The 22,846-nt window shown below is 40.1% G+C and overlaps 1 protein-coding gene across 3 annotated transcripts in view; it reads right to left on the reverse strand.

Annotated features, from left to right (window-relative positions):
• Window positions 1–22,846, reverse strand: part of PDZRN3 (PDZ domain containing ring finger 3) — a 243,734-nt gene that overhangs the window by 187,396 nt on the left and 33,492 nt on the right. The window contains exons 1-2 of one of the 3 annotated variants that reach the window (XM_034956900.3): window positions 398–501; window positions 152–236 (exon numbers count right to left, since the gene is read on the reverse strand). The exons of 1 other annotated variant lie outside the window; for it this stretch is intronic. In XM_034956900.3, coding sequence (XP_034812791.2) covers window positions 152–163 — 12 coding nt within the window. In that variant the 5' untranslated portion in view covers window positions 164–236; window positions 398–501. Of the gene's footprint in view, window positions 1–151; window positions 518–22,846 lie in introns of those variants that run through there. One more of the 3 variants, XM_063602826.1, reaches the window with a different exon arrangement.

Raw genomic sequence — 22,846 nt, forward strand, 5'->3', positions numbered from 1 at the left:
CAGGAGGTAGGTATCATTATTCTCATTTCTAGATGAAAAAACTGAGGTCCTATGAAGTAAAATAACTGGCCCAAAGTATGTGCTGCAGCTGAACTTTGAACCCAGCTCACCTATTCTAAATCACACACCCCTTTTCATCACATTGCCTCACCTGGTTAATCATGTTTGATTCTTCTTTACTCTTTGATTCATCAGGAGGAATCAGATTTCTGAAGGTCCTTCATAAATACTTCACTCTGCAAAGATGAACAAGAGGAGCCCGAAGAATGTCGTATGAAATGAAGACTGAGATACTGAGATTCTCTCAAAACAGCCTCAGGTGAACCAGCAGAATAAGCAGGTTAATAATCTTTAGTGAGGAGGCTGGGAGGGAGGGGGCCACATGTGTGCCGCATACCTGTACAAGAGTACATATTTCCTGTCTCTTCCATGTCACGTTCTCTTAAGCCCCGAGGCGTCTGCACTGACAATTTCCACTGCACAGAATGCCTTTCTCCTCTTCTCTGCAATGAGATCAGCTGCTCCTCAGTGAAGCTTTCTCAGAAGCCTCCCACCCCCACACCCGCACACACATTGACAGACACAGAGGACAGACAGCCCTGTGCCAAACCTCAGCCCTGTGTCTGGGGTCTTCTCCAGGCAGGACCTGAGGTTACCTTTCTCTTCCTCCCTAGTGCTTAGCACAGTGCCTTGGTTCAAACATGCACTCACTGAGCCTGCCCCTGGCCAAAGGGCCAGGCGCTGGGCTGGACTAGGGCTGGCAGTGGTGAAGAGAAGGAACTCTCGAGGGGTTGAGAACAGGGGCTCTGAGTGACCTGATATCTACCTGCTGTGCCATCTTGGCCATCTCTTAAACACTGTGCCTTGGTTTCATCATCTGTAAATGGAAATGACAGTCCTGCTTGCCCCCTCACAGGGCTGTTTTTAGGATAAAAGGCAGGAGGCAGACAGGAGTTGGGTGACACTGACTCCTGAGAGGGGGTGAGAAAATGATGCCATTTCAGCCTTTAGCTTTCTATTATTTTCTGTTCTCTTACCCTGCTTCATTTTTCTTCCAAGCCCTTATACTACCCCGCTGACACATTATATATTTGGTCTCGCTTACTGCCTGGCTCTGTCCTACTAGGATTAAGCAGCATGAAGGCAGGACTCTTGTTTTCTTCTCTGCTGTGTATTGGCACCAAGGACAACAATGGGCATGTAGAAGGTCTCAAATATTTCTCAAATGAATGAATGAATGAATGAATGAAAAAACAAATAAATGAATGACAAAACAAACGAATACTGACTAACTTATGAGGCACACATCTAGAAGAGACAACGAATGTTAACAAAATGTGAGACTATGAACTGCTATTTTATGGCAATAATTACCGGCATATTTCACTTGCTTTTGTACTGGCCAAAAAGTAAAGGCTGCGTATGAATATAATTCTTGAATTGATTTTTGGTGTTCTGCTATGTGGCACAGGAATCCTCACACCTGCACCTGACATATCCCCAGATATGTAATAAATGCGGCATTAACCCACATGCTCACTTACTGATGGGATTATGCATTCATAGAGTCCTCTAAAAGAGAAGGAATCCTCTCTAAGATAATCTATTGCTCCAATTGACCGGCTGCCTAGATTCAGGTTTCCTCAAAAGCTAGCCCTTGATTTTGACTGATCCGGGAGCAGAGCCTTCCCATCTACAAGGAAGCATCAATGGTGGCCCGTATGAGCCCCCATCCATGTGGCAATGTATCAGGTTTCCAGCAGCACAAAGAGGAGGAGGAGGAGAAGGAGGATGAAGGTGCCCAGGAGGTCCCCAGACTCTATAACCCCTCCCTGGACTCGTGCCTTCCAAGAGGTTCCTAAAAAGTCTCTTAAGGTATTAGTTTTGTTCTTGCCCTTAACATCCTATAAATACATCTGCTTTTGCTTGCTGTCATCTACCTGGCTGTGGGCAGAAGAAAACTTGTGCACAAGATAAAGAGAAGAGAAAGATTGTGATTTTTATCACCATCATAGCTACCATGAAAGCCCTACATTAAAAAGCATGATTATATGCTGCTCAGTGTATGGACTAAGTTTTTCAAGATTCAGTTTTACAAAAATATACCTTAACTATGGTTTTCCTCCAAATGAGATTAAAACATTTCAGTCAACAACATACAATCTCAGTCTTATTGTACTTTCTCTACCATGTTTTCCATAAAATTACATGCCCTGGAGTGCTTTTATTTTTCCTATTTTTAAAAGGTCTTTGTATCCCTTTTTTCTCAATATCCAGTGGTGAGAACAGTGATTTATCACCTGCCACACTCCCGCTATTCAGTATTCCCACCATAAATCGTGCCTTTGTGACAAAACCCTTATCTTCAAAAACAGATAGCATCAACCATTACTGCTTTTTATGTCAATGTCCTTTTATTTCAGAATGACTCTGTTTTCATTATAGATCCTTAAACATATTAGCAGAAGACACATTCGCAGCAAATGCCTTCAGTGAGGGGCAGTCCAGCTGTAGTCACATTCTCACTTCTAAAGCAAGGGTAAAATCCTTAAGTAAACACGTTCCACAGGGGCCGTGCTAAAGTACATTTTTCAAAGACCAATGCCATTTGGTTGAAGTCAGCTCCAGAGGGCCACATACCTTTTCAATCAAAGCCGCAGCTGCCGGGGTGAGAGTCCTGCCCCCAGAGAAGAGCCTGGAGACCTCTACCTTTATCTCCCCTGAGCAGGCGGCCCTCACCTCATCAACAGACTGCTCCAAGAGGTGACCTCTAAGACGGCTGCTCAGAACCGGAAGAGCAGAAGCGGCAGTGAGATGGAAGCTGGTGTGGTCACAAATGTGTCCCGAGCACTGTTTTGAAAAAACAGGAACATACTTTCCACTCACTCCAATCCTCGGGCTGGGAAACGGCAGGGTAAAGAATGGAACATGGCATTGGGTTTAGAAAAAATTTCCTAGGCAATTTTGTACTTAACTTGAGCAAGGGACAGTATGATACTTTTTAGAAATCTAATCAGGTTTGTGACAACAAAATGTTGATTCAGTGCAAAAAAAGGTCTTAAAAATCATTTCATTTGGTACCTTTCTTTTAAAGAAAAGCAAGCTGGAGTGAATAGGTAGAATTCAGGTGTCCAAAGTCATTCTTGTTTCAAATTCTATTGTAAAATATTGATAAAAATAAACCATTAAATCTATTTTCCCAGGCTGTGAATTTGCTAAGTTTTGACCCATTTAATGTGTGGCCACACGGATTGATTTTCTTCCTTTATCTCTTATCCCTCTTTCAGAGATTTTAATAAGCTCTTCCAAAGCAACAAAGTTCATGTGGTTAAACTGCTAGCTGCTAATTCAGTTTTATGGAAATCCAATGCTGTGTTCTATTCCAGTATACTCTAAGTTGACATAAAAAAGTCCTGGATCGATTCATCACAGTGCTTAGAAATGTCATTAGCATCCATTGGTTCCTTGGAGTGTATTCCTCTACCCTGGGCCTTCAAACTTCACATGTATGTCAGAAAACCAAGCTACCTGGGGATCTCTGTGTGAACAACTCCCATAAATCACACTGTACATTCCAGCTGTCAGGGTGCATATAATTCAACCACAGTTGGTTGCGTCCTGGTTCCAAGCACACCTGAGTCACTGCAAGCAGTGGGACAGCAGTACAAAAAAGGAGCAGCACTGTCCAGAGACAGCAACAAATCAGATACTCAGAGAAATAATTACATCAAGCCAAGAGGGATGAGGCAGAGGAAGTAGCTTTATTTTGCAAGAGTGCCCCCTCCCTTTTTCAATAAAAAAATGCAGATTCCCTCCTGCATTTGGGAAAACTATGCATATGTATCATTTGGATTTCAATGATTTAATGGGAAACTTGGAAAAAAATGTTGGAATTTTGAAAAGATGGCTCCGGGAGCAGTTAGGCTGGAGACCTGAGATAAAGTGAGGAAATAACACACAACTCATTAGCAAAAGGGAGGTTTTAGGCTCTTTTGTGTCCCACAGTGTGCCGGAATTAAGGCTTATCTCAGAGCCTCTAATAAGATACAGAGGTTGGTTGTTGATAGTTGACTGGAAACCAGGGGTCATCTGTTGAAATGCTGATCTGTCTTACCTGTCCCAAGGGCCTCTCTGAGGTCCTACAGTGACCCTCTCTGGCAAGACAAGACCCCAGAACATATTAAGGTAGGACCCCAGAGCAGATCAACAGCTAGGCAAGATCTCCAGGGCCTTCAGTTGCCAGGGAAAGACAGAGTATATATAAAGCACCCAGAATCATATGTTCTTGTTACAGACTGTAGCAAGTGACAATCTGCAATGTGGCATCTGGGAAGACGAGGAGGCAAAGTGAGGGGCAAAGTGTCCTCTAAGATGAAATCTAGCCGCAAAGCCAGAGCTATATTTAAGCAGTAGAACTTTCTAGCAGAGGTTAACACACCTCACTCACCAGGTCATATTTGTCCCACCACCTGTTTTATTAAATAAAGTTTTATTGGAACAAAGCCATGCTCATCCAGTTACATATTGCCTGTAACTGCTTTCACACTACAATGGCAGAGTTGAGTAGCTGCAACAGAGACTGCATGACCCCCAAAGCGAAAACATTTACCATCTGGCTCTTCACAGGAAAAGTTTGCCAACCCCCGTTCTATGGTAATACCTCAGTTGTAAAAGGTGAGCGTCAGAGATGGTTTTCATTTTTCCCAATCTATGCAAGTCCACCAAAAATACTTTAGCAGGCTTTAAAAATAGCCACACACACAAATACATACACACATATACATATACATATACATACACATACACATATACATATACATATACGGTCCTTACCATAGTCAGCTCTAAACATTAACCCATATTGTACCACTTTAAAAAAAATTCACAGCAAATATAGAAGGGTGTTTCTATCCCATTCAAGATAAGCTGGCCAAGTTTGCCTTGCCATATATGCAAACTTCTAGCTGCCTGGAAAAGCATGCAGCTAGCTTCTTAGTACATCCTCTGGACATGAGTGGTTTGCAGGAGGCAAGAAGGCCTGACATTAAAAGGGCAAATACCCTTTATTCTAACATCACAGAGAAGTAACAGTTGTCAGGATTAATGAGGGGGCTCTCGCCCTGTCCGATATCTGACACTCAGCCTACAAAGGGAAAAAATGTCAAACATCAATTATCTTCTAAAGCTAAAGGCTGTCCTCTAAGTACACTCTAACCCCTCTCTTGGAGCCTCTTGACTGCTAATCTTCTCACCATCAAGAGAACTTGCCCCCAGATAAAACCAAACTGAGTACTTGACCATGGTAATTAGGCAGAGTGAGCTGGTATAGCTGAGAAATCCTTCTTAGCCGCTCCCCTCACAACACTTCTTTAAAAACAGAAATAAAGTCAATGAGTTCACAGGAAGAAGCACTTTTTTTTGGCTGGGGGTGGGGGGGGGGTGGGGAGGGCAGAAATGGAGTCTCACTCTGTTGTCCAGGTTGGAAGGCACTGGTGCAACCTCAGCTCACTGCAACCTCCACCTCCCGTGTTCAAGCAATTCTCTTGCCTCAGCCTCCCAAGTAGCTGGGATTACAGGAGCCTACCACCACGCCTGGCTAATTTTTGTACTTTTAGTAGAGATGGGGTTTCTCCATATTGGTCAGGCTGGTCTCAAACTCCTGACTTCAAGTGATTCGCCCGCCTTGGCCTCCCAAAGGGGGAACAAGCACTTTTAATACAGCAAAATTAGCCAAAAGGCAGAAACCAGTATCGACTAAATCTAAAAGATAAGAAGGTGCTTTTTACAACAAATTCAACTTCCCCCCTCATCTAGCCCCTTTCCGTCTCTGGCAGTTCAGCCCTGTGCTAAACAATCCCTTCATTTACAGCACAGTCCTATTGGAGCATGCTGTCAAATATAACCGAGTTTTATATCTCTCAGCTCACCAAAGGGCTTGATAAGGTGTCATTCCTTTGAAGTGTTGTACAAGAGAGCAAAGTGATGTTTTGTTTTTTAAAAATAAAAAAGTTAGTAAGTTAATACAGCAGAAAATCCCCAAGCTCTAAAGTATTTCATGTTTATCACAAAAATTAGTATTTCTGTAATTCAACATGGTCGCCTAAAGAAGTAATGAACGTAAGCAGCATTATACTGTACTGACAAGGAAGAACAGGGGTTTATAATTACACAGGTACTTCTTGAGAAGTTCACAAATAACTATAGAGCAAATACAGTATGTGTGTTTTTTGCAGTTCACGTCGGTGCCTGGAACCTGGAAAAGCCATCCTTGCATGACCAACTCCACTGCACTACCTTATCCCTCCCAGAAGGTTCAGAGACCCCATTTTCAAGGCAAATCTCCTTTCCAAACTAACATGTGCCACAAGCTCAGTGAAGCACCACACAAGAAGAAGTTGCTCCAAGAAGCCTCATCTCATCTTTTTCTCCCAGAATTTGATCAAACACAGTGAACTTCTCAAGTAGAAACGTGAGAAACAGCAGTCAAATTGAATAGAAAGTTAACTATCAAATTTCATAATGTTGACTTTACAGTTGGGATAAAAATGTGAGCTGTGCTTAAAAAATGCTTATAGACAAATGTGAACTTTATCTGAGAAAGTTCGGAAGAAGAAAGAGAAGGGCATTATAGAAAGAACCTGCATTGTGTTGTAGAGACGACAAATGAAGACTGGCTCTAGTCCCAACTCTGCAGCCATCAGATGACAGAATGGGAACAGGTTCTTCAGCTCTGTATGCCTGTTTTCTCATTAGACAAACAGGAGACCAAATTAACTGATCCCTGAGTTTTTAAATTTTTCCTATGATTATTTATGGTGATCAAACCAATTTTTGTATTTTACCTAAGCAGTAAGCCTCTTAACAAATGTATATTTGACTGCCAAAACTTAGAGTCACACAATTTGAAAGTTCAGGAGAAATATCATAGAAAGAGAGACACAGAGGGGCAGAGGGATGAGGAAAGAAGGACAGAAGAAAAAGAGAGAAAAATCAAGCGAAGTCATCTTCTGTTATGTTGCTATCATTCTGCAGGGAGTCATTATATGTCCTTTGGAAGAAATGATGCACATGCATGCATACTCTCTCTCACACACACACATATACACAGTGGCATACGGAGCTGCCTATTTTCCGCCAACTTCTTTCCTTTACCCTCCACTACCCCAAACTGAGGAAATGAGCTCTATCCAGTGTTAAGGATGGGAGAATAAGGTCTAAATTGAGATGGATTAAAATAACACAGTTTAGATATATGATTAGAGGTGTTACCCAAAGCCATTCAAAACTAAAGCTGATATAAAGCTGATATCTATATACGTGATATAGGCCGAGTGAAACTGCATCCTCAAGACCTAAGATGCCTTGTGTCCCATAATCAATCTACGAGTCAAGACAACTGCTAGTGTTTCTAGGTTCCAGTGTGCCAAAGAAGAATGCCATAGCCTGACTTTAGCAGGGACTTTACATGTACTTTTTCTTTCTGTATAAAAAAAATCAGTGATCCCAGCTATATAAAAGGTAGAGAAACAAGTTTTCAGGGTGATGCAAGTAGAATTCTAAGTCCCCCCAAGTACTAGGAAATTTATCTTTTCAAGACAAGCATCACCACCAAACACAAGTTTCTTAAAGAGCCTGGTGAAATCATCCAACTTTTGCCTTTTTCAATTTTGCATGATTGAACTCACTGCCTAAATACACTTGTTGATAGACATGAATATCTACCCTGTGTGCTAAAAAAGTGGGACTTTACAGAACTGTCATCTTGTTGGTGTGTGTTACTATACATTTAGAGTTATAGACAAAGAAGTCAAAGTCTTAGAGATAAGTGAAATTTCTGGAGAAACAATGAGACTAAATTAGAATAAGTAAAAAAAAAATAACACATTAAATCAAGCACAACCCACATTCTCAAGACACTTATTTTCAATGCTTCTATTAGCACTGATTACAGGGTTGTCAAAACATTCATTTTTGCTGACCTTAATCTGCAATGTGATGTGATGTTTTGGGACATAACTAAATTAATACTTTTCTAAATGGAGTCGCTCACTCATGCATGGTTGATGAATCATTCTATAAGAGGTCAATTTTCATTCTTTCATTCTAGCAAAGAGGGTTTTTCCCAGCTTTCAAACCCAAATTGAGTGCTTGGTATAATGTCTTTCCAAAAGCAACTTTTCAGAACGATGAATCTAGAGGAAAGCTTGATAAACCCAAGGGATGAGAAACCCTTACATGACTAGCTTCTGCTGTGACTGGATCTCTGTGGAAAGTTCTACTCATGCTCCCTTTACTCACTTATGTTTTACATTGCAACCCCACACGTAATCAGAGACGCAGATGTTTGTGATGACTAGGATTAATAAATAACAAGAGTCCTTGGTACCTGGGGAATCCATGCTAAGTGCATTGTGTGCCATATCTCATTTCCTCCTCCTGCCAGAGAGTTTCCCTTTTTCCACCCTGCTCTCTGTCCCCAGGGAGGATACCTTGTATAGAATGGTTCTCTGGTCTCCCTCACTCCCTGGCTTCTAGCTGGGACCAGTCAATGGGGCACAGCAGAGGAAAACCAAGGGAGAGAGGAGAAATGCGCCCTAGATTTGTGCCCCGCCCCAAAGTTTCTTCCTGTGGGATGTCTCTTGATAGCACTCTCTCCAGAGTGCACAGCTCCTGTCTGGACAGCCCTCTTTACAGACTGCCTTTCTTCTAGGTTCTGGTACCTCCTTCCACTCCTGCCCTTCAAGCCAAAGGCCGGTCACAGCATTGCTACTAGCCCAGTTACTGCCCTATGCTCTTCTTCCTGTACCCCAGAGTTTAATGGACTATGGCCCTGGAGCCAGATCCAGCCCAAAGCCTGTTTTTGTGAATCATATTACTGGAAGACACACCTGTTTGTTTAGGTACTGTCCATGGTTGCTTTCCCTCTAGAGCAACAGAGTTGAATGGTTGAAGCAAACGCCACATGGCCTGCAAGGCTGAAAATATTTACCATCCGGCCCTTTACAGAAGTTTGCCGATCTCTGTCCTACACTCTTCTCATATCCTTGAAAATCGTCCTTTTACTAAACTCTCTGATGGATCCTATCTTAAGTGTACCATTTGTTTACTACTGGGATCCTTTATGATATGGTCTTGGACCATTCTTTTTTTTTTTTTTTTTGAGACGGAGTCTCGCTCTGTTGCCCAGGCTGGAGTGCGAGTGCAGTGGCACGATCTCAGCTCACTACAAGCTCCACCTCCCAGGTCCACGCGATTCTCCTGCCTCAGTCTCTGAGTAGCTGGGACTACAGGCGCCCGCCACCATGCTTGGCTAATTTTTTGTATTTTTTTATTAGAGATGGGGTTTCACCGTGTTAGCCAGGATGGTCTCGATCTCCTGACCTCGTGATCCGCCAGCCTTGGCCTCCTAAAGTGCTGGGATTACAGGTGTGAGCCACCGCGCCCGGCCGACCATTCTTTCAAGGTACCTTTAGTTACTATAACTGTTCCCATTACATAGGGGAAAAGGAAATTAAAGATTCCTTTAGGACAAAATGTTTTGATGAAAAGGAAAGGGAGAATGAGTGACAAAAAGTAAAAGCCTGGCAAGAAGGGGTAGAAAGAGAGAGATTGATTGATTTTATGGGTAAAGTGTTAAAAATCTGTCAATACACTGGGGATCCACAGGATTTCTTTCTTATTTCAAAGATAAATTAATAGGAGCCATTAATCCAAGTTTGCTTTAGGGACCAATGAGGAACCTGCCCCCCTTTCTGCTTGGATATGAGAAATGTGAACATTTCAGTTAATGAAGTGGAAAGAGTTTAGGACAGAAGTATTTCTCCATTCTTGAACTGTGTGAAAAATTACGTAGGCACTTGGTTTGCTAAAAGAGTATTACATGGTTAAACACAGTTCCTCTTAGCCGGTCCCTACTCCCTAGACTTTTAAAATTACCTCAGTAATATCTGAAGACAAAAATTTTCCAAGGTGCACTGATTTTGGAAGGTCCTTGCTTTGGTCTGAATGTTGGTGTCCCCATCAAATTCATATGTTGGACTCTAATACCCAACGTGATAGTACTAAGAGGTGGGGTCTTGGGGAGGTGGTTAAGTCATGAGGGTTCTACCCTTGGGACTAGGATTAGCACCCTTTCAAAAGAGGATCAAGGGAGCTCCCTTGCCCCTTTCACCATGTGAGGAGAAAGCAAGAAGGTACCATCTTTGATGCAGACAGCCTTTACTAAACATTGAATATGTCAGCACCTTGACCTTGAACTTCCCAGCCTCCAGAACTATGAACAGTAAATTTCTGTTGTGTATAAATTACCCAGTTTAAGGCATTTTATTATAACAACCTACATAGATAAAAGGTAGTCCTACTCTGTGGGGTCTAAGGCCAATAAACAGCTGCTGCTAGATAATCATAAAGAGTAATCAATTTGAGTTACCAGTTATTTAGCGTGTTAGATATGCCAAGGCCCTTACAAATACTTTACACTGTTTTTTAATTTACAGATTCCAACAAACTTATTTTAAAATTACTACTATGATTTCCATATTTTGGATGAGAACATGGAGGTCGATAGGTATTGAGAATTAGCCCACATTTGTAAACGACAGGGACTACACTTTAACGAGCTCTTCTGAATGTGGCACACTGCAAGTTGCCCCTGTGTAAGAGTGAATTTCACTCTGAGAGAAGAAGTCCGCCACTGAGGATCTGACTGTAATAAGGGTGCAACTGACAGGTTATTTTGTAAATCACGGCACCACTGTTGAGGTTTGCTCCATGGGATCTATCCCATTATGTATGGAGTGTCTGTGTGTGTGTATATATATATTTATATGGGGTCATATTTACATAATATTTAGACTAAGCTCCTTCAGACCTATACAGAAAAATGTGTAAGTTCAAATCTCACCGAAGCAGCAATGATTCCCGATGAACTTAACCCATGAAAGGAAGGCCTTTCACATCCCCATGAAGTCTCCACCTATCATTTCCATGTTATTTGGTACCTCAGACTCCCAAGTCTCCATATTCTGTAAAGTGCTCCTATGGGTGTTGATTTATTCAGCTGAAAAACTGAAAATCCATTTTAGGATTGAGTTGATCTTGACTGAGGAAAAATATCAATTTTCAGAGCTTTGTCTAGGACCCTGCAAAGAACTTAAGAATTCTTAACAGACGTTCATGAATGGTCCCAAGGAGTCCACAAGTCCCATGAAATTGTATGTATACAAGTGAGAGGGAGAGAGGATGAGAGCCTCCGAGAATGTAAATTTTTTGGCATGAAGATCCATAACTTTCCTCAGATCCTTATGGGGTTCTGTCTTCCCCAAACCACAAAGAATCTGAGCTGAGAGATAACGCAGGCCTCTTGTCTGTTGTGCAGCCAGCTCTCACAGCCATGCTGGCTTAGCCAGAGAGGCAAACACGCCAGCATCTTCCCTGCTCTTCTGAATTCTCTCAAGTGTAGAGTGTTTCCCATTACTCTTTGCATTATGCCTTACCAACTCAAAGTGATCCTGTGATGTCACCAGGCGCTATTTCCTACAGATGGGAACTTGACATAAAGAGGAGAAGGCTGCACTGGCCTCCATCCAAATGGTTTAGTGACTCAAGTAACAACAGAGCCTCTTCTGTGGCTGGACCTGTTTCACCTGTGAGGCAATTTCTTGACATCCAGCCTAAGACTCAAAATAGGGTTTTTATTTAACCTTGACTTGTTTGCCTACAAAAAATGCATATGGACCTTTTCCTATACCTCTCTGGACATCTGTGACTGAGTAATTCTGCCTAAATGACTATGTTTTGTGTTACTGCTATTTTCCCAGAGTGTGGCTTCAATTGCGTCTTGCTTTATAACAATAAAATCTACCTCAAACTAATTCTGAAATACAATGCAGCTGCCTTTGCTGTATCCAGTTAACAACTTTGACATAACATACCAGAAGCAACAAGCAACAGATTTTATTTCAGTAAAATGTCCCTTTTTGGGGAGGAGGGATACATTTTGGAGTTTGAGGTTTACTCAAATGTAAATTTCTAAAGTTCAGATGTACTCCTACATAAGAAGAACAGACCTATGAAAAAGCATAAGCAACATTCCTTTTGGAGTTTTCATGGAAAGAATCACCTGTGTGTGAGAGCAGCTTTCTCTCAAAGAGAACTGATGGTTTGCTTATGATGTTTTTTATTTTTCCTCATATTTTAAAACACACTAAACACTCCCCATGCTGTGAACATACACACTCAACTATGTTATGTTTGTCTTTGAATAAACATGACTCTACTTTTGGAAGACACATCTTTCAATAACCAGCCTTGGAATTTGTGTGGGTATGTCTGTGTGTGGGTGTGAACGCATGATTTAGTTATTTATATTTTAAGATTTCGTTTCTATTTTATTTAAGATTTCTGATTATAAAGAAATATCTGCTTATTGTGGAAAATACAATTTTAAAAACTGTATGAGTGTATGTTATACATTCAACTTCTTGGAGTCCGAGTCCCAGGACTATAGGAAATGGGTAGAGGGACATTATTACAGTACTGCTTGTAGGTCCAAAAAAATGCAGAACAATTTATGGCTCTGTCAATGGAACTGTCACTGAATAAAGTGGACTCACACTCATATGATGCAACATCATGCATTTATTAAAACCAGTAAGTTATATTTGTATCTATTGATGGAATGGGCACAATATGCTATTACAGAAAACATGTTGGAAAATGAGCACAGGAGGGTTGCTTCTGTGTAAAGACAATGATTAAAAAAAAAAAAAGGCTGAACATGGTGGCTCACATCTGTAATCCCAGCACTTTGGGAGTCCAGGGCAAGCAGATAGCTTGAGCTCAGGAGTTCAAGAACAGCCTGGGTAACATGGAGAAACCCCATCTCTACAAAACATACAAGAAATTAGCTGTGTGTGGTGGCACGTGCCTGTGGTACCAGCTACCCAGGAGGCTGATGTGGGAGGATCACTTGAGCCCAGGAGGTTGAGGCTGCACTGAACCGAGATCACACCACTGCACTCCAGCCTGGGTGACAGAATGAGACCCTGTCTCAAAAAAGAAAAGAAAAACTGACATCTCATATGTGTACATGTGTTTCTATTTTGTATAATCATGAAGAAGGCTATGGAAGGCTTTGTGCTGGGCTGCAAACTGCTTACCTCAGGGTATGGGAAGAAGAAAAGGAGAGGAAGGCACATGGAGATTTGTCTTTTTTTATTTTAAAATGTCTGTTGTTTCAATGATTGTGGCAACTCCACAAAACATTTTAATTTGGGGGATGGTGCATTCAATAAAATATTTCTTTTAAAGAAAATGAACTATACATTATAGTACAAAAATCTCAGAAACCACTCCACTCACCAAGACAGGCCACTGCTGGCAACTTGCTGTGTACAAATTCTCATTACTTCCTATACGTATACTAACAAAAATAAATTTTAAAACAAAATGTATATTATATATATATATACACAGTTGGCTAAATGTTTTTATGATGATTATTGTTTATACACACACAGTTTTGTATATAGTTGTTCACTCGAAGAGGCTCCAACAACTTAATGAGGCTCCAACTATCCACTGGCATGGGATCTGGCTGGACAGAAATGTGGCATAAAGGAAAGCACACAGAGCCAGATATGGATTTGGATCCTGTCATCCACAATGGTCAGCTGTGTGACCTCTGAGAAGGCACTTACCCCGCGTCTCAGTGGTGTCACTTGTAAAATGAGAATGATACTATGTATTATTGCAGTGTTGTGAGGACAATGAAATGAAATAGCACATTAGGAAACAGCCCATTCCTCCAATAGACACAGATATAACTCACAGGTTTTAATAAATGCATACTATTTCATCACAGGGATGTGACCCCAGCTTATTCAGTGATACTTCTATTGATATAGCCTTACATTTTTTGCATTTTTTGGACCAACTCACTGCCTGAGCTCATTGTGTATGTACTCAACTGCATACAGGAGCCACTCAACAATGGAAACTATCAATAATCATAATGTGATAATGTCACTGAGGACTTGCTACGTACTAAGAACTCTTCTAACAGCCCCTAACATCTTAAGATCTATTAATTCATTTAAATCAGCACACCTACCTTATGAGATAGAAACTGTCGTGTTCATTTTTCAGGCAAGAACATGAAGGTCCAGAAAATTTAAGGAACTAGCCCAAGGCTACGTAGCAAAAATATCAGAGCTGGGATGCAAACCCACACAGCTAGCTTACCCTTATCCACTATACATACTGCTGCTCAATGCTACGACTGAGGTAGAATTTTATGGAAGTAAATTCTTCCTACATAAGCACTTCTATGAATCATGTAATAACAGATTAACTATATGGCGAAAATAGCCTCAGGCTAGCAGTTGATATTCTCAGCACTGGTTTCGAGACCTTTTCACCTGGGAACATATGCATGAACTCCACTAGATACCCAACACTAGCCCACTGTGATATTCTGCACCCTCCTCCCATTCTCCCTATGTGTCCATCTGGTCACACTCTGCCAAGGAAACATGGCAGCCATAAGCACCTTCAGGACCCAAAACAAAATTTAACAACAGGAAGGGAGAAAACTCCGCAAGTAAAATAGGACAGGATGGCCTCTGGTCTGTACTCACCTAAAACCACAGTACCTCACACAATCTGTCACTGTAGGAGTCCACCCTCAAGGTGGCCAACTTATGACAGCAAATAGCTCACAAACGTATGATGGAAGGACTGATCCCACTTTAGACTCTGCTCACAGGAATGCCATGACCAGCTTATTAAACCTACTAGGCAACCCTAACATCAAGCAAAAATGGCTTATTTCCAATCTCCAGAGACATTCAGCAAGGTGTCTACCACCACTTTCAGTATTCCCTAAATTAAATGAAAATGGCATTTTAGTTTCCTTAAATAAGGTCTAAATGATGTCAAGTTCTAACTTTGTCTCCTAGGTGGTCTGTAACATGAAGCCACCAACAATTAGCTTTATGCTTTCCCTTCCAATGCCAGGGCAGTTCTCTTCTCTCTCTGACAAGGCCAGGACATTCCCTCTGTCTAGTGTGGTAAATGAGGGGAGAAAAAAAAAAAGGAAAAAAAAAAGCAGGCCATTTATAACTTGCGACTTTTACTTCAATGCTCTTAATGAACAGAATCTGGCATCCTTGTTACAGGAGCATCTTCCAAGATTGCTACTGAACTTTAGGTGGCACAGGGGTTAAGTTAGGAAGGAAAGGAAAAAAAATGATCAATAGAGAAGAATAACCACTTCCATTCAGGAAACAGGATAATGACAGACAGACCCTTTCACTTTGGAGTTGAACTTGAGTGCTAAAAACAAGTTTTGTCCAACTAAGTGGCTACATTTCCAGCACAAGTTAAGTGGTGCTTCATTTAATGGTGTGTGTGTGTGTGTGTGTGTGTGTGTGTGTGTGTGTGTGTGTGTGTGTGTGTATGCATATGCATTGTGGATAAGAAAATAAAAGCTGATTTAGAAAACAGAGAAAATATTAATTAAATTTAATAAAACTACCTAGTTTTTTGTTTGTTTTAAAGTCACTTGTAACAGTTATTTTGATTCCTCTAGTGTTCTGATTTAGATTCTAGTATTACTATGGTATGTCCTTAACAGCATTCCATGGCAGTCTCTCTAAATACAAAAGCTATGTTGCATTCTATCGTTAATATGTTCATTCTTGTTAGAATACCAAGCTAAGCAAAATGCTACATTAAATGCACTCAAAATTACCAATATATTTTGACATAAGCAGCTAAGTATGCAGAGAGCTTATCACTATCTTTTTAACTTTTGTAATTGGGATATCACCCACTAAAAACGTCCATTTGAATGACTTCTGCCATCTAACACTCCAAAAGGACAAAGAAACTGCACTGGTTTTATCTTCTCCTTTACTCCTTTAGAAATCTTTAAAAAAAATTTTTTTTCAAAATAAACTATTTTAATGTGAGTCCAGGCTGCCTCCACTTTGAAGAGATAACATTTCAGCTTTAAATTGGCTGGCATATAAACACATAAGCAGATGCCCCACTAACTCTAAACAATTTTAGTTTCCTTTCTTGGCTGAGTGTTTAAAGCAAAAACTAAGATAGCTGCCCTTAGTTTTACCATTTTAAAGTTTAGGAATTCAAGTTTTAAAGTTTCTTAGCAAATGATATTAGAAAAACAGATCAGAAATGTCTATTAGGAAGTTTCTATTTGGTCTCTTCATTTATATTAAGATTTACATTGTGTTCAGCATAATTTTCATTCTATGAGAATATTCCTCTATTTTCAGCTTGTCACATTTTCTCACTAGTTCAGCACAGAACACAAATCAACATTTTGGCAGATAGCTAACAATAAAAAGGTAAAATAAATCTGTTTACTACAATAGGCTTTAAACATCATCTTCTTCATCAAAGCAAGGTTGTGGCCTGGTGGTAGGAAGCCATGAAGACCTTTCTCAAGGCCTTTGCTTAATGCCCTCATTTGCATCCACCCCTTTGCCGCACCCCCACACCCCCAGAAACCCTCAGAAAGTTCCACTGTGTTTTATTGCTTCACTGAGAATTCAGTTTAATTAAGCAGCTGTGGCAAAGCAATTATTTCCTGGAAGATGGATGGAAATTCTGTGACAACAACAGTGACTAAACTTCCATCGAAGAAATGGCACACTCAAAATAGGTGTCAGCAAAGGCATCTTCCAGAACTTAGTTGCTACTGATTTTATGTTGCCAAAATGGGTTTTGACAGGCAGATAAGATCCAAGTCATTGAAGGAAGACAGGACAAAGGTGACCAATGTTAAATATTTTCCAAAAATGGTGGCAAAGCTGGCACCTTCATAAGCAAAAAGCACAACTGCTAAAGGAAACTTACACTGTCTTGCATGGAACCAGTTAACCAGAAATAACACAATTTCCTAAGTCTTATTGTTAAACAGGACTAAGAAAAAGGTTTACTTGAAATACAAATACTGGAATTCATAAATGCAGATTTTTAAAGTTTAGATTTTACAAAACCCAATGTGGCATACCAAAAATTAAACTCCTAATTTTCTTATGATACCATTATATTTATATTTTTTAAAAAGAGCAAAATCAGGGATTCCTCACGATTTCTCTCTGGCAACCCCATTCATTCCCCTGCTTCTAAATAAAGGAACTCTTTACTCCTAAATTCCTCCTGGCACTGGGAGAGATATCTATTTTAACCCGCTGCTATTCCTGTATGGACAGCTGGCAGATTCCACCTGTCTGCAGGAGGTGTTGTCGAAGTATCAAATGTCCCCAAGGCCTCATGACATACTGTCACCTGCCCTGAATACTTCTAATGTTAGACTGCCTGCAGTTTTACCCTCAGAAGTTGATTGTGTGACTTGTACATCTATTTCGGAGTCAGGCAACACACATTTACTGATTGAATACTCTGTACCAGGCATGGTGCTAGTACTGAGAATATGCGGTGTACAGAGCACAATCAATGTGTCCCTGCTCTCAAGAGCTTACACTCAAGCAGGGCCTTCCTTGATCTTTTCCTAACAAACTGCAAACCTCACAGGGACACTTCACCGGGGGGGTCTCAGAGATGCTGGATTCAGAGGCCTGTTTAGGTGTAACTTACTACCTTCCTACCAGAATCCAGAGTGCAGGCAATCACCACACATGCCACACAAAGCATCCCCATCAAACATCAAGCTGATACAAATCTCCTCAACTGGAGATGAAATTACCCTGCACACCAAAGCTACACACTTAAAAATGAGTTATGCCTCCAAAGGCTGGAGCTATGTCCCTTTGTGGTAAGTCTATGATGATGCAAACGACCACCAGTTAATGCCATCCAACTGCTGATGGAGTGCAGGGCCCATGAACTTTGCCTCAAATAAGAAGTTCATAAGTGGAAAGGTGACAGGAAGAGATTATTTTTACAAATATAGTCTAATATCAAATTTGACTCCATTCTTTTTGCAACAGGTTTGATTTAGTTTTGCCATGAGCAGATCCAACAGACCACAGGGTACAATATCAGAAAGACATCTGCTGTTAACACGAAGGCACAGCCCTATCCTCCAAAGCAGCATGTTTTCAAACTGTGGGCCACTGCCCTTTAGTGAGCCATGAAATCAATGTAGTGAGTGGCAAATGGCATTAGAAGAAAAAGAGTAAAATACCAATGCCAGACTACACTGTATGCAGTAAGGGTAAATATCTCGCATGAAACTTTTTTTCCATTTTTATACATACATCCCAGGCCCACTTACATTTGAGTGCTGCACTGGGTCACATATAAAATGTATTTCTTACTGTAGGTCAGTACCAAAAAAGTTTGCAGAATACTCTTTCAAAGAACAGTGTAGAATGAGTTGCTGTTTGAGTCAAACTTACATCTATGCTTAGGCCGCACGACGGACAAATGTACATACAGTAAATAGCTACAAATGTATAAAGATAGTATAGTTTTTCAGAATTGTATAAAAACAAACAAAAGTTTGTTTATCAAAGAGGGATTCCCCAATTTCTGGTCAGTAACATTAATATTTATCTTCCTGCCTCTGAAGTTTTAGCAGTGAAAGAATTCTTCCTCTCTATAGTGGATTCTAATCTCCAAGGACTCTTTCTTTCCTCAACCAACCAAACCAAAGCAGGCACATGAAAAGTTTAGCTCAGACTGGTACACGACAGCCCTGGGCATGCTGAAGTCAGGCAGCACTTCACTTTATTTTAGGTGACCCTGGGCTCTGCCATTAAAACGACCTTCAATGACATGATGTCATTCCACTGTCAATCTCTAACCCAAGTTATCCAAGTCACTCCATTGTCAATCACTAACCCATCTGCTTACATCTAGAGCACAGAGTCAATCTGAGGCAAAAATGTTTGTTAACACTACTTGTTTTTTTAAAAAAATTTATTTCTTCTAAAAAAAAAAAAAACAAACAGGGATACATGTGCAGAACATGCAGGCTATTTCATAGGTATATGTGTGCCATGGTGGTTTGCTGCACCTGTTGACCTGTCCTCTAAGTTCCCTCCCCTCACCCTCCACCCCTCAACAGGCCCTGGTGTGTGCTGTTCCTCTCTGTGTCCATGTGTTCTCAATATTCAACTCCTACTCACGAGCGAGAACGTGCAGTGTTTGGTTTTCTGTTCCTGTGTTAGTTTGCTGAGGATGATGGCTTCCAGCTTCATCCACATCCCTGCAAAGGACATGATCTCATTCCTTTTTATGGCTGCATAGTATTCCATGGTGTATATGTACCACATTTTCTTTGTCCAGGCTATCGCTGATGGGCATTTGGGTTGGTTCCACATCTTTACTATTGTAAACAGGTAACACCACTTTTAAAAATAAAGTTTATCCAAATGTAACATAAAGAAAGTGAACTCATCCTAAGTGTACATCTTGGTGTATTTCCACAGGTGAACATGCTCCTGAACCACTGCCCAGATCAGGAGCAGAATGGGACCAGCACCCTCAAAAGCCCTCCTCAGGCCTGTTTCCCACCACTGTCCTGACTTCTACTCCCACTAATTAGTTTTGCTCTTAGACAAAGAGAAAGCAAGGCTCAAAGACCAGAGTTTTCAGCTGTCTAGCTTAAATTGACTACCTCTACATGTTCAGTGTTTATTTTTACTCTTATCTTCTATTTACAACACATGACAATGACTTTCCATTTACAGTCATGACACACAGTTTCTTTTTAAAATAAAGTTAAAAGAATGTTGCTTTAAGAATAATGTTGAGCATTTAGCAAAACAGGTGGCACATATATAGCAAAGACTGAGCAGGTGGTGTATGACTGACTCAAGTCTGAGAAACACTTGTTTAGGTTTGATGATCGATGCAAAATGCTAAACAGGCTTCACTGACTATCCCTCACTCTGATTTTTCTCCGATGAAGGGGGACTCTTTCCACTGCCCTGTGATATATCAGAAGGACTGATTTCCTCTCTTGAATATTCATAAAACAGTTTAATGGCCATCCTCCCAGAAGATATGTTTTTTTTTTTTTTGAGACAGAGTCTCGTTCTGTCCCCCAGGCTGGAGTGCAGTGGTGCAACCTCTGCTCACTGCAAGCTCCGCCTCCTGGGTTCACGCCATTCTCCTGCCTCAGCCTCCCAAGTAGCTGGGACACTTTTGGTTTGTATTTGTCACAAGCAACATGCTTAATCAAGACTGGAAGAAGCTGACTCAGAATGAAAGGAAGAACATTGAATTTCTCTCATCTATCTCTACTATTTTAAGTTTTAAAAGATCACCTAGAACTGGGATGGATTATTACAAAAGGCCACAAATGGCTCTTATTACTGAATCCTTTAATATTCTGATCATGACAAAAAGCAACGAACACTTGTTATGGGCTTAACTTTCAAACAAACTAAAGGAGAAAAGAAAAATGTTATTTAAAGAGAAATAGCAATTTCCTTCCTTGTCCTTTTCCCTCTGAATCAGTGTAACTCCCTGTATGTTCTGTTAAATCTGCTAAGTTTAATAGATGAGAATCTCCGAATTTCACTTGTAAGATTTACTAAGTCTATCAAGCAAATCAACCTAAACTTACCTATACATAGGCTTCACAAGTAATTAAGTCCCTGCATCAAAATAAAGATTTCCTTGTCACCACTTTACATAATACCATCTGCCCAAAGGATTCTCCTTTCATTTCTTACAAAGTACAAATGAAGATTATTAAACACAGACTATATACAAAACAGCTTAAAACTTCATCCAATTTGTCTTGGGTCTTCAAGTGACTTACACAAAATGAAGGCAAAATCTCATGAGTTACTAATGTGAAGCCAACAAAGTGCTTGTGTTCAGGCATAAATGTTCAGATTTATATATATATTCATAAAGAGTCATACATATTCATATATATTTTACAAGCTCTTTAATGCTAAGCAATCTGAAAAATATTATTTGTCAAAACGCAGATTAGCTGGGCTCAGTGGCTCACGCATGTAATCCCAACACTTTGGGAGGCCAAGGCAGGTGGATCACTTGAGGTCAAAAGTTCAAGACCCTCCTGGAAAACATGGTGAAACCCCATCTCTACCAAAAATACAAAAATTAGTTGAGTGTGGTGACGGGCACCTGTAATCCCAGCTACTTGGGGGGCTGAGGCGCAAGAATCGCTTGAACCGGGGAAGCAGAGGTTATGGTGAGCTGAGATCGCACCACTGCACTCCAGCCTGGGTGACAAAGCAAGACTCTGTCTCAAAAAAAAAAAAAAAAAGAAAGAGAATGAAAAAAGAAAAAACGCAGATTAAAAGACTGTAGCTAATAAAAGTTAAAGTGTTTTCTGGAACTTCATTAAAATGCAAATACCAAGGTTTAGGTAACAATTCTCTGAGAAAACAATTCCGTCTAACTTGGCACTTAGTGTCCTTCCTCTGGTTAGGTCTCTCTCTACTGGTTCACATACCAGAGGGAATTAGTCCTCTAGGTACTAAGATGCTAACTTGGGCATTTGAATGGAGAAATAATAAACGTCAACAACTTTGGTACCATCATCTAAAAAGAAAGTAGTTCTTTTTTCTAGTTTTCAAATTTACCTTGTAAAATTAAGATGTTGTTCTGTTGAGAGTATTAAAAAGTTTCAAGCTTTCAATAAAAATGATGAAATATTTTTTCTTGCTTGATTCTCTTGCTTCTACAAATTCCTGTATCACCAGCAATTCTATTCCAAGTCCCCCTCATACGTTAATATTATCTCACTCATGTTTCTTACAAGCACACTGACTTTTTCAGATATTTCAAAGAATGACACAAAGCATCAGAAATCCAATAATAATGCTGCAACAAAATCATACTTAATCCTATTTTACTTGAAGTTCTCCCTCTTCATTTAAACTAGAGTTTAGAACAAGTAATGAAAATATTAGTGATCCTTATGCAATTCCCATGCCCCATCAGATTCTAACACAGAAGCCACTATATGCATTCCTGAATGATCAAACTGATATTTTGTCAAGATAATACTTAGTATCAGTAAGGGTTTCTATATTCATCTTTATGTCTTATTGTATTTTTCAATTTTTCTACAATGGTGTATTACATTCATATCAAGACATAAATAGTTACCCTAAAAAGAAACTAAACTATTTCAATTTTAAGGGACATTTTTGCTAAAGAAAGATGAACTGTTCCTAATTTTAAGAAAATCCCAATATTACTGGTGAGTCAATATAAAAACAGAAATCTTAATGTTTTTGGCACTTTAAAAATAGCTGATATTGAACACACAATTGTTTGACTTTATTTTTGGAACTCTTATGTCAGCACATATGCAATGAATTACCATGTTGTTCACACTAAGATGTAAATTAAGAATTATTCCTGATTGATCAATTATTCTGATTTATATGGCCTTAGGAAGTGGCAGCTCTTAATGCAGATACAAAGGCTCACTAATATCAAAAAGAAATAAAAAACAAATTAAAATGGTCTACTCACAACTGTAATTTCAGGTTTATGAAACTGTGCCATATAGCTGTCATCAAAGTGTTGGCTTGCTGGAAGCCTCCTCCAGCCAGCCTCTAAAGACCCACAGGAAACAACACAGCATAGCTAACCACCTGGTGAGCATTTATTCCGGGGCCAAAATTACAGTATTCAGACACACAAAGAATATTTTCTTTATTATGGCAACTTTATCCACATTTTACAGAAGAAAGCAATGCTCAGAGATAAGAAGTTTCCCCAAGATCATGAAGCTAGCAAATGATAGAACTAGAATTCAAAAGTTGATCTGATTCCAGAGTCCTTGGCTCTTAACCCCTGCATATACTGGCTGCCCTTCTAATTAACTTGGTGTTGTTTTCCTATAAACATAGGT

This window comes from Pan paniscus, chromosome 2 (assembly GCF_029289425.2).
Source record: "Pan paniscus chromosome 2, NHGRI_mPanPan1-v2.0_pri, whole genome shotgun sequence".
Taxonomy (NCBI): Eukaryota; Metazoa; Chordata; class Mammalia; order Primates; family Hominidae; genus Pan; species Pan paniscus.